Here is a 13,728-nt window from a genome sequence, read left to right on the forward strand (position 1 = left end):
ATTTGGAAGTTCTCTTTTAGATGTTTTTTCTTAAAGCATGTTAGCAATACGGACTTCCCACATATTGTATGTCTTCAGGATGAAATATTGATGTCTGTTTTAGATATTTCTATCCTCTCTACATAAAAATGTTTTAAGCTCTATCATGAGAATGATTATGAGACTCTTAACTTTTAAGTCAGGAAATGTTGCTGTAAGTACAGAGATGTGATGGTAATTTTTAAGGTGAACCTGGATACACCTGATTGTTTCCAGGTGATCCCCATCAACCTTCTGACGGTCTTCAGCTTTGCCTGGGCTCTCTGTCAGCACCTAGGCCTATGGGGGCAGTGAACGCTTCGGACACCATAGCTCATCTCTAGTGGGGCTGGTTGGGGCTGTTTGAAGACAAGGCATTCTTTTGGCAATTAAAATGCGGTTCCTCTCTAGTCCTACAGGATCTTGATTCAGGATCCCAGTAGCTTGCCCACCCCTTTCCGGCCAGCTTCCTTCTGTCTCTGAGGTCTCCGATCAACTGGGGCTCTAAGAACAGCACCTCATCAACCTGGAGAGCTCTAGGAGTCCTGGGAAGCTGTGGCCAGGCCCAGGGCCAGCCCGGCCTGGACGAGCTCGCTCTGCTTCCCCCCTGAGAAAGCCGGTTCCTAAAGGAAGCTGTGAGGATGGAAGGCTGGCTTTCTCGGGGTGCCTCTGGCCAGAGTGGGAAGGAGTGAATCTCACACGGGGAGCCGGGCAGGGTGAGATTGTAGGCCCCGTGTGTAACCCCGTGACTGCTGGACGTGAACTGCAGCGTGAGTTTAGGAAGAGTGTCAAGAAAAGGCTAAAAAAGTGTTTCAAAAGAAGAATATATTAATTAGGTTTTCGATTTTTAAGACATTTTCTGATAGGACTCTCTCTTAGTGTGGTATGAATTCGTTTACTTTAAAGATTTCTATTTTGTGGTAAAATGTTGTTTTATTCTCACGCTTAGATACCAAGGTATAAAGGACAAGGTAAGAAGAAGACCAGCGGGCAGCAGTCTGGTGCCAAGGTAACCTGCGGGGGGCGAGGAGGAGAGCGGCCAGGCGGGCACAGCGCCAGCCCCTGCGGGCCTCCCTGGGTGCCCAGTTCCCTGTGGCCTAGGGTTAAGTTTCCTTTTGAAATACCGCTTTCTTTGTCTACGAGCAGAATATGCCAAAGTCATGGTGACATAAAAGAAAAAGTAGTTTGACTTCCAGTTTTTACCCAGGTGAAAATCATACTCTTGTATTTTAAAACTCTGCTCTCAGTTTTGCCTTGAAAATTCCTTGATTTGTTGGCGACAGAAAAAGTTGAAAATACCTTCCTCTTACTTTACTTTCCTCTTAAGTGGATGGTCACCTGTGTATTCTTAACCTTCTGATTTTTATCTGAGGTAATTAGAGCATCAGACTACTTTTTGGATAAGCTCTAATTGGTAACCAAAAGGCCAACCTTGGTGTCCATCAGGATGCTCTGCTCGTGTTGAACAGCTGTCAGCCCTGCGCGTCCGTTAGCCGTTCTCTGAGCCCTGGCTCTCCAAGCGCCAGCCCACAGTGGGCTCAGGGACCCGCTGTGTCACTGCCTTGGCTGCTTTTTTTCCCTCCCCTAAAGGTCTCAGACTTTGAGTAAGTTGGTAGATGTGCTGCTTGTAATATTTGAATATTAAAATTCTCAGGAGTAATTATCAACTGCCAATGTAGTTCTTACACTTATCTAGAATAAAATCAAGTTATTTAACGTTTAGTTCTGTGAGAATCGCTAATCCTTGTTGAGTCTTAGTTTATGTACAGATTTTTTCACTAAGTTCAAGGCTTCCAGGATCTGAGCACTTGAAAAGTCGCGTCTGCTGTGTTGGCGGCGTTAGTGGTCTCCGTGCTGCTTTCCTGTCGCTGTATTTGTCCACACTGCTCCTCATGCACTACTGCGTGAGAAGGTGGTTTGGAATGTGTTGGAGTTTGAACATTTACGTAGTGAGAGTCTTCAGTGTTAAGTGCTGAGAGCAAGGCAAATTTAACACAGATCTTCCCTTAAGCAGCGTATGGTCAAATGACAGGTGAGACAGACCTTAAGAAAAATAATTGAAAGTATAAATTGGAATTTTTTTATAGATGTCTTAAATCAACTTCTTGCACTTTTTTAAAAGTGTATTTCATAGTATTACATTTTAAAATCCTGTTGGTGTCATGAGTTCTAAAGAAGCTGAAACATTTGAAAAAAGTTGATGTGTAGAAGCAGAGCCCCGGGGAGATAGCTTCACTGTGTGTGCTGGCCGCAGCCTCGGGGCCCGGACGTCCTGCCTCTGCTCCGAGCAGGGCCTCCCATGCTCTGGGGGTGACTGGAGAGTGTCCGCCTGGATGCTGGAGTTGCGGGCTGCAAGTTAGCCCCTCTTTTTTCGTGATTGTGCTCCTGAGCTCCGAGCACTTGCTCAGTCACTTGGAAACAGCTTTCCCCGCCCTCCTGCTCGCGTCTCTGAGTTGCTTTTACAAGGAGCCTGTGCTGTCCCCGTGTCACCTACTTCCAGCCAGAGAGACGCGCCTGCTCCTCTCCCACCCCACCTTTCTGCTCTGCCCTGTGCACACAGCCGGGGCTCAACAGTCTCCACATCTAACAGCTCAGGTTCCAAGCTGCCTCTGGTCTGGGGTGGTCCACAGCCGGGCCCCAGGGGGAGCCCTTCACACTGTGAGTGGTGGCACCTTCATCTGGGAGTGCCACCCTGGTCGTGAAGAGCCTGAGCCCCAGGCGCCCAGTAGGAAGGGCTGCTGTGCGTTACTGTTTGCTTTGCCTGCGGTAAGGCATCGGTATTAATTGCTCATTCAGAAACTTGGCTATTTTCAGAGAAGCTATATTCATATCAGAAATAAATTTAAAAAATCAATTATATGGATAACTAGTTTGTACTTACTACTGTTGTAAACCTGTTAATATATGTAGCAAAATCTAAGGTTTTGGACTAATTTAGTAGAAATAAAAGTTACGTTCCTGGTTTTGTTCTTGTTGTAAGACAGTGAAGGATGGATAGTGGAGGAGGAATACAGGGTGCAAAAATATTGGATGTTTCTTTACTCAGACATTTTCAACATGTATTAACATTTCCAACGTATCTGTAATAATCTGTTTAATTGTAAACTGTTTTGTTGTACCAAGCATGGTGCTAGTTGTCTGGAAAAAATATCAAAATTTACAACAGACTTGGTAGGCTCTACAAAGGTTTTTACCATTCAGATGAAAAAACTGAGTAAGATATTAGTTTGTTTTCAACATTAAGCAGTTTCAATCATCCCATTAAATGAAGCATCAAAGGTTATCTTTTCTGTTCATAATTGTTTTCAGGTGTTTTAAAACTAATTTTTGTTGAGTTTTTTTTTTGGCCTCAAGTTCTTAATAAATGACATTTCTGAATTTGTTCCTTATTTTCGGGACTCCGGGATAAGCTCAGCCTTATGCTGATGTGCCTTCCTGGGTGGCTCAGTGGTGCAGGGTCCGCCTGCCAATGGAAGAATGGCAGGAGACGTGGAAGTCGGGAGGGGAGCTGAGGCGTGGTGCAGAAGAGAATTAAATCGGACAGATACCTTTAAGTGCTTTTGCAGAACTGGGATATTCCTTTGGCTTTTATGTTTCTCTCTTAGGGACAGTGCAGATTAAGCCTTTAGTTTAGAAAACCAAGTTGTTTTTTTTTTTTTTCCAGGTTTTTAAGACAATCTAATGATAATTGAGTTTTCGGCTACTGGGAAAACAGTAATTTCTCTGGGAAACTTCTCTATGATGCTAATTTTCTGTTAATGTAGAAATCATTAAAATCTTGAATGTGTAAGTGTTCTAGAGAAAATGAATCATCCACTAAACTTTTCTTACAGTTTTGCTGTAGTTTACCTTAAAGTGTATTAGTCCTGACATTCACCCAAGGGCACTACGTGACTGCCATGGTGCTGGGCAGTAGGCCTCTCTGTTAAAAAGACACAACTTCGTTATGTTTCAGATGTTTATTATAAATACCTCTTAGTTCCCAGGACTGCTGTAACAAAGTCCCCCAAACGTGGTAGCTCAGAACAGTGGACATGCATTGTCCCTGGCTCTGGAGGCTGGAATTTGAGATCAGAGTGTCTCAGGATTGGCTCCTTCTGAGGTGGGAAGGAGAGTCCTTTCCTGCCTTTTCGCAGCTTCTCGTGGCTCCTGGCCCTCCTGCATGTTCTTTGGCATGTAGGCACGTCACCCATGTCTCTGCTGTCATGTTCATGGGGCTGTCTCTCCGTGTTCATCTGTCCTGTCATCAGGACACCAGGGGCATTGTGTTAGGGGCTTATCCACCTCCTCCATGACCTCCTCATAGCTGGTCACATCTGTAGTGACCCTGTTTGTAAATGAGGGCACATTCTGGAATCCTGCACAGTAGGCTTACAATGTCCCTTTTTGGGGGACAGTGGAGAATCAGTGGAAAAATAACTCCAGAAAGAATGAAGGGATGGAGCCAAAGCAAAAACAACACCCAGTTGTAGATGTGACTGGTGATAGAAGCATGGTCCAATGCTGTAAAGAGCAGTATTGCATAGGGACCTGGAATGTTAGATCCATGAATCAAGGCAAATTGGAAGTGGTCAAACAGGAGATGGCAAGAGTGAACGTCGACATTCTAGGAATCAGGGAACTGAATTTAACTCAGATGACCATTATATCTACTACTGTGGGCAGGAATCCCTTAAAAGAAATGGAGTAGCCATCATGGTCAACAAAAGAGTCCGAAATGCAGTACTCGGATGCAATCTCAAAAGTGACAGAATGAACTTTGTTCGTTTCCAAGGCAAACCATTCAATATCATGGTAATCCAAGTCTATGCCCCAACCAGTAATGCTGAAGAAGCTGAAGTTGAAAAGTTCTATGAAGACCTACAAGACCTTTTAGAACTAACACCCAAAAAAGATGTCCTTTTCATTATAGGGGACTGGAATGCAAAAGTAGGAAGTCAAGAAACACCTGGAATAACAGGCAAATTTGGCCTTGGAGCACGGAATGAAGCAGGGAAAAGGCTAATACGGTTTTGCCAAGAGAACGCACTGGTCATAGCAAACACCCTCTTCCAACAACACAAGAGAAGACTGTACACATGGACATCACCAGATGGTCAACACCGAAATCAGATTGATTATATTCTTTGCAGCCAGAGATAGAGAAGCTCTATACAGTCAGCAAAAACAAGACCGGAAGCTGACTGTGGCTCAGATCATGAACTCCTTTTTGCCAAATTCAGACTGAAATTGAAGAAAGTGGGGAAAACCATTAGACCATTCAGGTATGATCTAAATCAAATCCCTTATGATTATATAGTGGAAGTGAGAAATAGATTTAAGGGACTAGATCTGATAGATAGAGTGCCTGATGAACTCTGGACGGAGGTGCGTGACATTGTACAGGAGACAGGGACCAAGACCATCCCCATGGAAAAGAAATGCAAAAAAGCAAAATGGCTGTCTGAGGAGGCCTTACAAATAGCTGTGAAAAGAAGAGAAGCGAACAGCAAAGGAGAAAAGGAAAGATATTCCCATTTGAATACAGAGTTCCAAAGACTAGCAAGGAGAGATAAGAAAGTCTTCCTCAGTGATCAGTGCAAAGAAATAGAGGAAAACAGTGGAATGGGAAAGACGAGATCTTTTCAAGAAAATTAGAGATACAAAGGGAACATTTCATGCAAAGATGAGCTCGATAAAGGACAGAAATGGTATGGACCTAAAAGAAGCAGAAGATATTAAGAAGAGGTGGCAAGAATATTCAGAAGAACTGTACAAAAAAGATCTTCATGACCCAGATAATCACGATGATGTGATCACTCACCTAGAGCCAGACATCCTGGAATGTGAAGTCAAGTGGTCCTTAGAAAGCATCTCTACGAACAAAGCTAGTGGAGGTGATGGAATTCCAGTTGAGCTATTTCATTTTTTTTTTTATTTCTAAAAAAGAATTTTATTAAAAAAGCACAAATGCAAAGAAATGAACAGAGGAAAATGTATGCGTCGAACCTGGACTGGTCACTTATGATAATATACATGCTACAATTCCATTCTCCCCAATCATTCCACCTTCACCCTCTCCCACAGAGTCCCAAAGACTGTTCTAAATGCCTATGTCTCTTTTGCAGTCTCTTATACAGGGTTCAGGTTACCATTTTTCTAAATTCCATATATATGCGTTAATATACAGTATTGATGTTCTTCTTTCTGGCTTACTTCACTCTGTATAATTGGCTCCAATTTCATCCACCTCATTAAAACTGATTCAAATGTATTCTTTTTGATGGCTGAATAATACTCCATTGTGTATATGTACCAAAGCTTTCTTATCCATTCGTCTGCAGATGGACATCTAGGTTGCTTCCATGTCCTGGCTATTATAAACAGTGCTGCAATGAACATTGGAGTACATGCGTCTCTTTCAATTCTGGTTTCCTCGGTGTGTATGCCCAGGAGTGCGATCGCTGGATCATATGGCAGTTCTATTTCCAGTTTTCTGAGGAATCTCCACACTGTTCTCCATAGTGGCTGTACTAGTTTGCATTCCCACCAACAGTGTAAGAGGGTTCCCTTCTCTCCACACCCTCTCCAGCACTTATTGCATGTAGACTTTTGGATAGCAGCCATTCTGACTGGTGTGAAATGGTATCTCATTGTGGTTTTGATTTGCATTTCTCTGATGATGAGGGATGTTGAGCATTTTTTCATGTGTTTATTAGCCATCTTTATGTCTTCTTTGGAGAAATGTCTGTTTAGTTCTTTGGCCCATTTTTTGATTGGGTCACTTAGTTTTCTGGAATTAAGCTGCAGGAGCTGCTTGTATAATTTGGAGATTAATCCTTTATCAGTTGCTTCATTTGCTATTATTTTCTCCCATTCTGAAGGCTGTCTTCTCACCTTGCTTAGAGTTTCCTTTGCTGTGCAGAAGCTTTTGATTTTAATTAGGTCCCATTTGTTTATTTTTGCTTTTATTTCCAATATTCTGGGAGGTGGGTCTTGGAGGATCCTGCTGTGATTTATGTCGGAGAGTGTTTTGCCTATGTTCTCCTCTAGGAGTTTTATAGTTTCTGGTCTTACATTTAGATCTTTAATCCATTTTGAGTTTATTTTGGTGTATGGTGTTAGGAAGTGTTCTAGTTTCATTCTTTTACAAGTGGCTGACCAGTTTTCCCAGCACCACTTGTTAAAGAGACTGTCTTTTCTCCATTTTATCTTCTTGCCTCCTTTGTCGAAGATAAGGTGTCCATAGGAGCGTGGGTTTATCTCTGGGCTTTCTATTTTGTTCCATTGATCTATATTTCTGTCTTTATGCCAGTACCATACTGTCTTGATGACTGTGGCTTTGTAATAGAGCCTGAAGTCCGGCAGGTTAATTCCCCCAGTTCCATTCTTCTTCCTCAAGATTGCTTTGGCTATTCGAGGTTTTTTGTATTTCCATACAAATTGTGAGATTATTTGTTCTAGTTCTGTGAAAAATATTGTTGGTAGCTTGATAGGGATTGCATTGAATGTATAAATTACTTTGGGTAGTATACTCATTTCTACAATATTTATTCTTCCAATCCACGAACACGGTATATTTCTCCATCTATTCGTGTCCTCTTTGATTACTTTCACTAGTGTTTTATAGTTTTCTATGTACAAGTCTTTTGTTTCCTTAGGTAGATATATTCCTAAGTATTGTTTTCATTGCAACAGTGAATGGAATAGTTTCCTTAATTTCTCTTTCTATTTTCTCATTATTAGTGTATAGGAATGCAAGGGATTTCTGTGTGTTGATTTTATATCCTGCAACTTGACTGTAATCATTGATTAGCTCTAGTAGTTTTCTGGTAGAGTCTTTAGGGTTTTCTGTGTAGAGGATCATGTCATCAGCGAACAGTGAAAGCTTTACTTCTTCTTTTCCAATTTGTATTCCTTTTATGTTGTTTTCTGCTCTGATTGCTGTGGCCAAAACTTCCAGAACTATGTTGAATAGTAGTGGTGAGAGTGGGCACCCTTGTCTTGTTCCTGACTTTAGGGGAAATGCTTTCAGTTTTTCACCATTGAGGATAATGTTTGCTGTGGGTTTGTCATATATAGCTTTTATTATGTTGAGGTATGTCCCTTCAATTCCCACTTTCTGGAGGGTTTTTATCAAAAATGGATGTTGAATTTTGTCGAAAGCTTTCTCTGCATCTATTGAGATAATCATATGATTTTTATTTTTCAGTTTGTTAATGTGGTGTATTACGTTGATTGATTTGCGGATATTGAAGAATCCTTGCATTCCTGGGATAAAGCCCACTTGGTCATGATGTATGATCTTCTTAATGTGTTGTTGGATTCTGATTGCTAGAATTTTGTTAAGGATTTTTGCATCTATGTTCATCAGTGATATTGGCCTATAGTTTTCTTTTTTTGTGGGGTCTTTACCAGGTTTTGGGATTAGGGTGATGGTGGTCTCATAGAATGAGTTTGGAAGTTTCCCTTCCTCAGCTATTTTCTGGAAGAGTTTGAGTAGAATAGGTGTTAGCTCTTCTCTAAATTTTTGGTAGAATTCAGCTGTGAAGCCGTCTGGACCTGGGCTTTTGTTTGCTGGGAGATTTTTGATTACAGTTTCAATTTCCGTGCTTGTGATGGGTTTGTTCAGATTTTCTATTTCTTCCTGGTTCAGTTTTGGAAAGTTGTACTTTTCTAGGAATTTGTCCATTTCTTCCAGGTTATTCATTTTATTGCCATATAATTGCTGATAGTATTCTCTAATAATCCTTTGTATTTCTGTGTTGTCAGTTGTGATCTCTCCATTTTCATTTCTAATTTTATTGATTTGGTTCTTCTCCCTTTATTTCTTGATGAGTCTGGCTAGTGGTTTGTCAATTTTATTCACCTTCTCAAAGAACCAGCTTTTGGCTTTGTTGATTTTTGCTATGGTCTCTTTTGTTTCTTTTGCATTTATCTCTGCCCTAATTTTTATGATTTCTTTCCTTCTACTAACCCTGGGGTTCATTTCTTCCTTTTCTAGTTTCTTTAGATGTAGAGTTAGGTTATTTAGTTGACTTTTTTCTTGTTTCTTGAGGTGTGCCTGTATTGCTATGAACTTCCCCCTTAGCACTGCTTTTACAGTGTCCCAGAGGTTTTGGGTTGTTGTGTTTTCATTTTCATTCATTTCTATGCATATTTTGATGTCTCTTTTGATTTCTTCTATGATTTGTTCATTATTCAGCAGCGTGTTGTTCAGTCTCCATATGTTGGCACTTTTAACAGTTATTCTCCTGTAATTGAGATCTAATCTTACTGCATTGTGGTCAGAAAAGATGCTTGGAATGATTTCAATTTTTTTGAATTTACCAAGGCTAGATTTATGTCCCAGGATGTGATCTATCCTGGAAAAGGTTCCGTGTGCGCTTGAGAAAAAGGTGAAATTCATTGTTTTGGGGTGAAATGTCCTATAGATATCTATTAGGTCTAACTGTTCTATTATATCATTTAAAGATTGTGTTTCCTTGTTAATTTTCTGTTTAGTTGATCTATCCATAGATGTAAGTGGGGTGTTAAAATCTCCCACTATTATTGTGTTATTGTTAATTTCCCCTTTCATACTTGTTAGTAATTGTCTTACATATTGCGGTGCTCCTATGTTAGGTGCATAAATATTTATAATTATTATATCTTCTTCTTGGATTGATCCTTTGATCATTATGTAGTTTCCTTCTTTGTCTCGTTTCACAGCCTTTGTTTTAAAGTCTATTTTATCTGATATGAGTATTGCTACTCCTGCTTTCTTTTGGTCTCTATTTGCATGGACTATCTTTTTCCAGCCCTTCACTTTCAGTCTGTATGCGTCCCTCGTTTTGAGGTGGGTCTCTTGTAGACAACATATATGGGGGTTTTGTTTTTGTATCCATTCAGCCAGCCTTTGTCTTTTGGTTGGGGCATTCAACCCATTTACGTTTAAGGTAATTATTGAAAAGTACGATCCCGTAGCCATTTTCTTTATTGCTTTGGGTTCAAGTTTATACACTCTTTCTGTAATTCCTGTCTATAGAAGATCCTTTAGCATTTGTTGGAGAGCTGGTTTGGTGATGCTGAATTCCCTCAGCTTTTGCTTGTCTGTAAAGCTTTTGATTTCTCCTTCATATTTGAATGAGATCCTTGCTGGGTATAGTAATCTGGGCTGTAGGTTATTTTCTTTCATCACTTTAAGTATATCTTGCCACTCCCTTCTGGCCTGAAGAGTTTCTGTTGAAAGATCAGCTGTTATCCTTATGGGAATCCCCTTGAGTGTTATTTGCTGCTTTTCCCTTGCTGCTTTTAATATTTGTTCTTTGTGTTTGATCTTTGTTAATTTGATTAATATGTGTCTTGGAGTATTTCGCCTTGGGTTTATCCTGTTGGGGACTCTCTGGATTTCTTGGACTTGGGTGATTATTTCTTTCCCCATTTTAGGGAAGTTTTCAACTATTATCTCCTCAAGTATTCTCTCATGGTCTTTCTTTTTGTCTTCTTCTTCTGGGACTCCTATGATTCGAATGTTGGAGCGTTTAACATTGTCCCAGAGGTCTCTAATATTGTCCTCATTTCTTTTAATTCGTTTTTCTTTTTTCCTCTCTATTTCATTTATTTCTACAATTCTATCTTCTAGTTCGCTTATCCTGTCTTCTGCCTCTGTTATTCTACTGTTTGTTCCCTCCAGAGTGTTTCTAATCTCATCTATTGCATTATTCATTGTATATTGACTCTTTTTTATTTCTTTTAAGTCCTTATTAAATCTTTCTTCCATCTTCTCAATCCTTTTCTCCAGGTTATTTATCTGTAACTCCATTTTACTTTCAAGATTTTGAATCATTTTCACCATCAAAATTCGAAATTCTTTATCAGGTAGATTCCCTATATCTTCTTCTTTTGTTTGTGTTGGTGGGCAATTATCTTGTTCCTTTTCTTGCTGGGTATTTCTCTGCCTCTTCATCTTGCTTATATTGCTTTGCTTGGGGTGTCCTTTCCCTCTTCTTGCAGTTTGTGGAGTTCTCTTTATTATGTAGTTTCTTCGCTGTGTGTGGGGTTGGACAGGTGACTTGTCCAGGTTCCCTGGTTAGGGAAGCATGTGTCAGTGTTCTGGTGGGTGGAGCTGGATTTCTTCTCTTTCCTTTAGAAGACAATGGGCTACTTTTCTGGGAGCCTGATGTCCTCTGCCGGTATTCAGAAGTTGTTTTGTGGACTTTACTCCACGTTCAAATGTTCTTCTGATGAATTTGTGGGGAAGAAAGTGGTCTCGCCGTCTTGTTCCTTCCTCCCCAGAACACTGGATTCTTATATTCCACTTGGTCGTGGAGTATCTCTTCCCAGCTGCTCCAGCAAGGCACAGCCGCTGCACCTTACCTTGGACGAGGGGTATCTCCCCAAGGCCGCCCCTCCTGCCTTGAATGTGGATCAGCTCCTCCCGGCCCTCCGGTGCCCAAGCAGCCACCGCCTCCTGGACGTGGTACAGCTCCTCTCGGCCACCGCCCTAACCCTGGGCGCGGGGCAGCTCCTCTCAGCCACGATTCTGCACGTGGTCGGTTGCGCCGGGAGCCGGGCGTCTCTCGCGTCTGCGCCGCCGGGAGCCGGGCGTCTCTCGCGTCTGCGCCGCCGGGAGCCGGGCGTCTCTCGCGTCTGCGCCGCCGGGAGCCGGGCGTCTCTCGCGTCTGCGCCGCCGGGAGCCCAGTTGAGCTAATTCAAATCCTGAAAGATGATGCTGTGAAAGTGCTGCACTCAACTTGCCAGCAAATTTGGAAAACTCATCAGTGGCCACAGGACTGGAAAAAGTCAGTTTGCATTTCAGTCCCAAAGAAAGGCAATGCCAAAGAATGCTCAAACTACCGCACAATTGCACTCATCTAACATGCTAGTAAAGTCGTGCTCAAAATTCTCCAAGCCAGGCTTCAGCAATATGTGAACCGTGAACTTCCAGATGTTCAAGCTGGTTTTAGGAAAGGCAGAGGCACCAGAGATCAAATTGCCAACATCTGCTGGATCATGGAGAAAGCAAGAGAGTTCCAGAAAAACATCTGTTTCTGCTTCATTGACTATGCCAAGGCCTTTGACTGTGTGGATCACAGTAAACTGTGGAAAATTCTGAAAGAGTTGGGAATACCAGACCATCTGACCTGCCTCTTGAGAAACCTGTATGTAGGTCAGGAAGCAACAGTTAGAACTAGACATGGAACAACAGACTGATTCCAACTCGAGAAAGGAGCACGTCAAGGCTGTATATTGTCGCCCTGCTTATTTAACTTATATGCAGAGTACATCATGAGAAATGCTGGGCTGGAAGAAGCACAAGCTGGAATCAAGATTGCTGGGAGAAATATCAATAACCTCAGATATGCAGATGACACCACCCTTATGGCTGCTGCTGCTGCTGCTGCTGCTAAGTCACTTCAGTTGTGTCCGACTCTGTGTGACCCCATAGACGGCAGCCCACCAGGCTCCCCCGTCCCTGGGATTCTCCAGGCAAGAGCACTGGCGTGGGTTGCCATTTCCTTCTCCAATGTGTGAAAGTGAAAGTCAAGTCGCTCAGTCGTGTCCGACCCTTAGCGACCCCACGGACTGCAGCCTACCAGGCTCCTCCGTCCATGAGATTTTCTAGGCAAGAGTACTGGAGTGGTTTGCCATTGCCTTCTCCGACCCTTATGGCAGAAAGTGAAAAAGAACTAAAGAGCCTCTTGATGAAAGTGAAAGAGGAGAGTGAAAAAGTTGGCTTAAAGCTCAACATTCAGAAAACAAAGATCATGGCATCTGGTCCCATCATTTCATGGCAAATAGATGGGGAAACAGTGGCTGACTATTTTTTGGGGCTCCAAAATCACTGCAGATGGTAACTGGAGCCATGAAATTAAAAGACACTTACTCCTTGGAAAGTTATGACCAACCTAGACAGCATATTAAAAAGCAGGGACATTACTTTGTCAGCAAATGTCCCTCTAGTCAAGGCTATGGTTTTTCCCGTGGTCATGTATGGATGTGAGAGTTGGACTGTGAAGAAAGCTGATCACCGAAGAATTGATGCTTTTGAACTGTGGTGTTGGAGAAGACTCTTGAGAGTCCCTTGGACTGCAAGGAGATCCGACCAGTCCATCCTAAAGGAAATCAGTCCTGAATATTCATTGGAATGGCTGATGCTGAAGCTCTAATACTTTGGCCACTTGATGCAGAGAGTTGACTCATTGGAAAAGACCCTCATGCTGGAAAAGATTGAAGGCAGAAGGGGACGACAGAGGATGGGATGGTTGGATGGTATCACTGTGTCAATGGACATGGGTTTGGGTGAACTTCAGTAGTTGGTGATGGACAGGGAGGCCTGGCGTGCTGCAGTCCACAGGGTTGCAAAGAGTCGGACACAGCTGAGCGACTGAACTGAACTGAACTTTTTGTGGGAACACAATTTAACTCATAATAATCTCCAGGGCCTCTAGGGTAGTCCTGGGATAAATTCTAAACCATTGTCAGAGGATTTTTTTTCTGGTCACACTTTTGCAGTACTTTTGTTTTAATCTTCAGAATGTTTTGATTAATGTTGCTTCTGTTAATGTGGATTTCTTTTTTTGTTTAATGGTAGAAAATACTTGGAATCAAGTTTAGTGAATTCGTTAGTAACCCAGTGAGGTAATGGTCTTTTTGGTAAAAAAAAAAAAAAAAAGTGAGCCAGTTATAAAGTAATGACACATTCCTGTGTAATTTAGAAATTGATTTTGGGAACAGTTCCAAAGAAGT

General features: G+C 41.9%; 1 protein-coding gene across 3 annotated transcripts in view; it reads left to right on the plus strand.

The window, feature by feature from the left end:
* CEP43 (centrosomal protein 43) overlaps positions 1 to 13,728 on the plus strand; it is a 34,056-nt gene that overhangs the window by 10,017 nt on the left and 10,311 nt on the right. For 2 of the 3 annotated variants that reach the window (XM_055433124.2, XM_055433126.2), the window contains one exon: positions 968 to 1,027. The exons of the other annotated variant lie outside the window; for it this stretch is intronic. In XM_055433124.2, coding sequence (XP_055289099.2) covers positions 968 to 1,027 — 60 coding nt within the window. The remainder of the gene's footprint in view (positions 1 to 967; positions 1,028 to 13,728) is intronic. 3 annotated transcript variants of the gene reach the window in all.

Source organism: Moschus berezovskii, chromosome 10 (genome assembly GCF_049115385.1).
Source record: "Moschus berezovskii isolate FMDL1 chromosome 10, NW_MosBer_1.0, whole genome shotgun sequence".
In the NCBI taxonomy this organism is placed as follows: Eukaryota; Metazoa; Chordata; class Mammalia; order Artiodactyla; family Moschidae; genus Moschus; species Moschus berezovskii.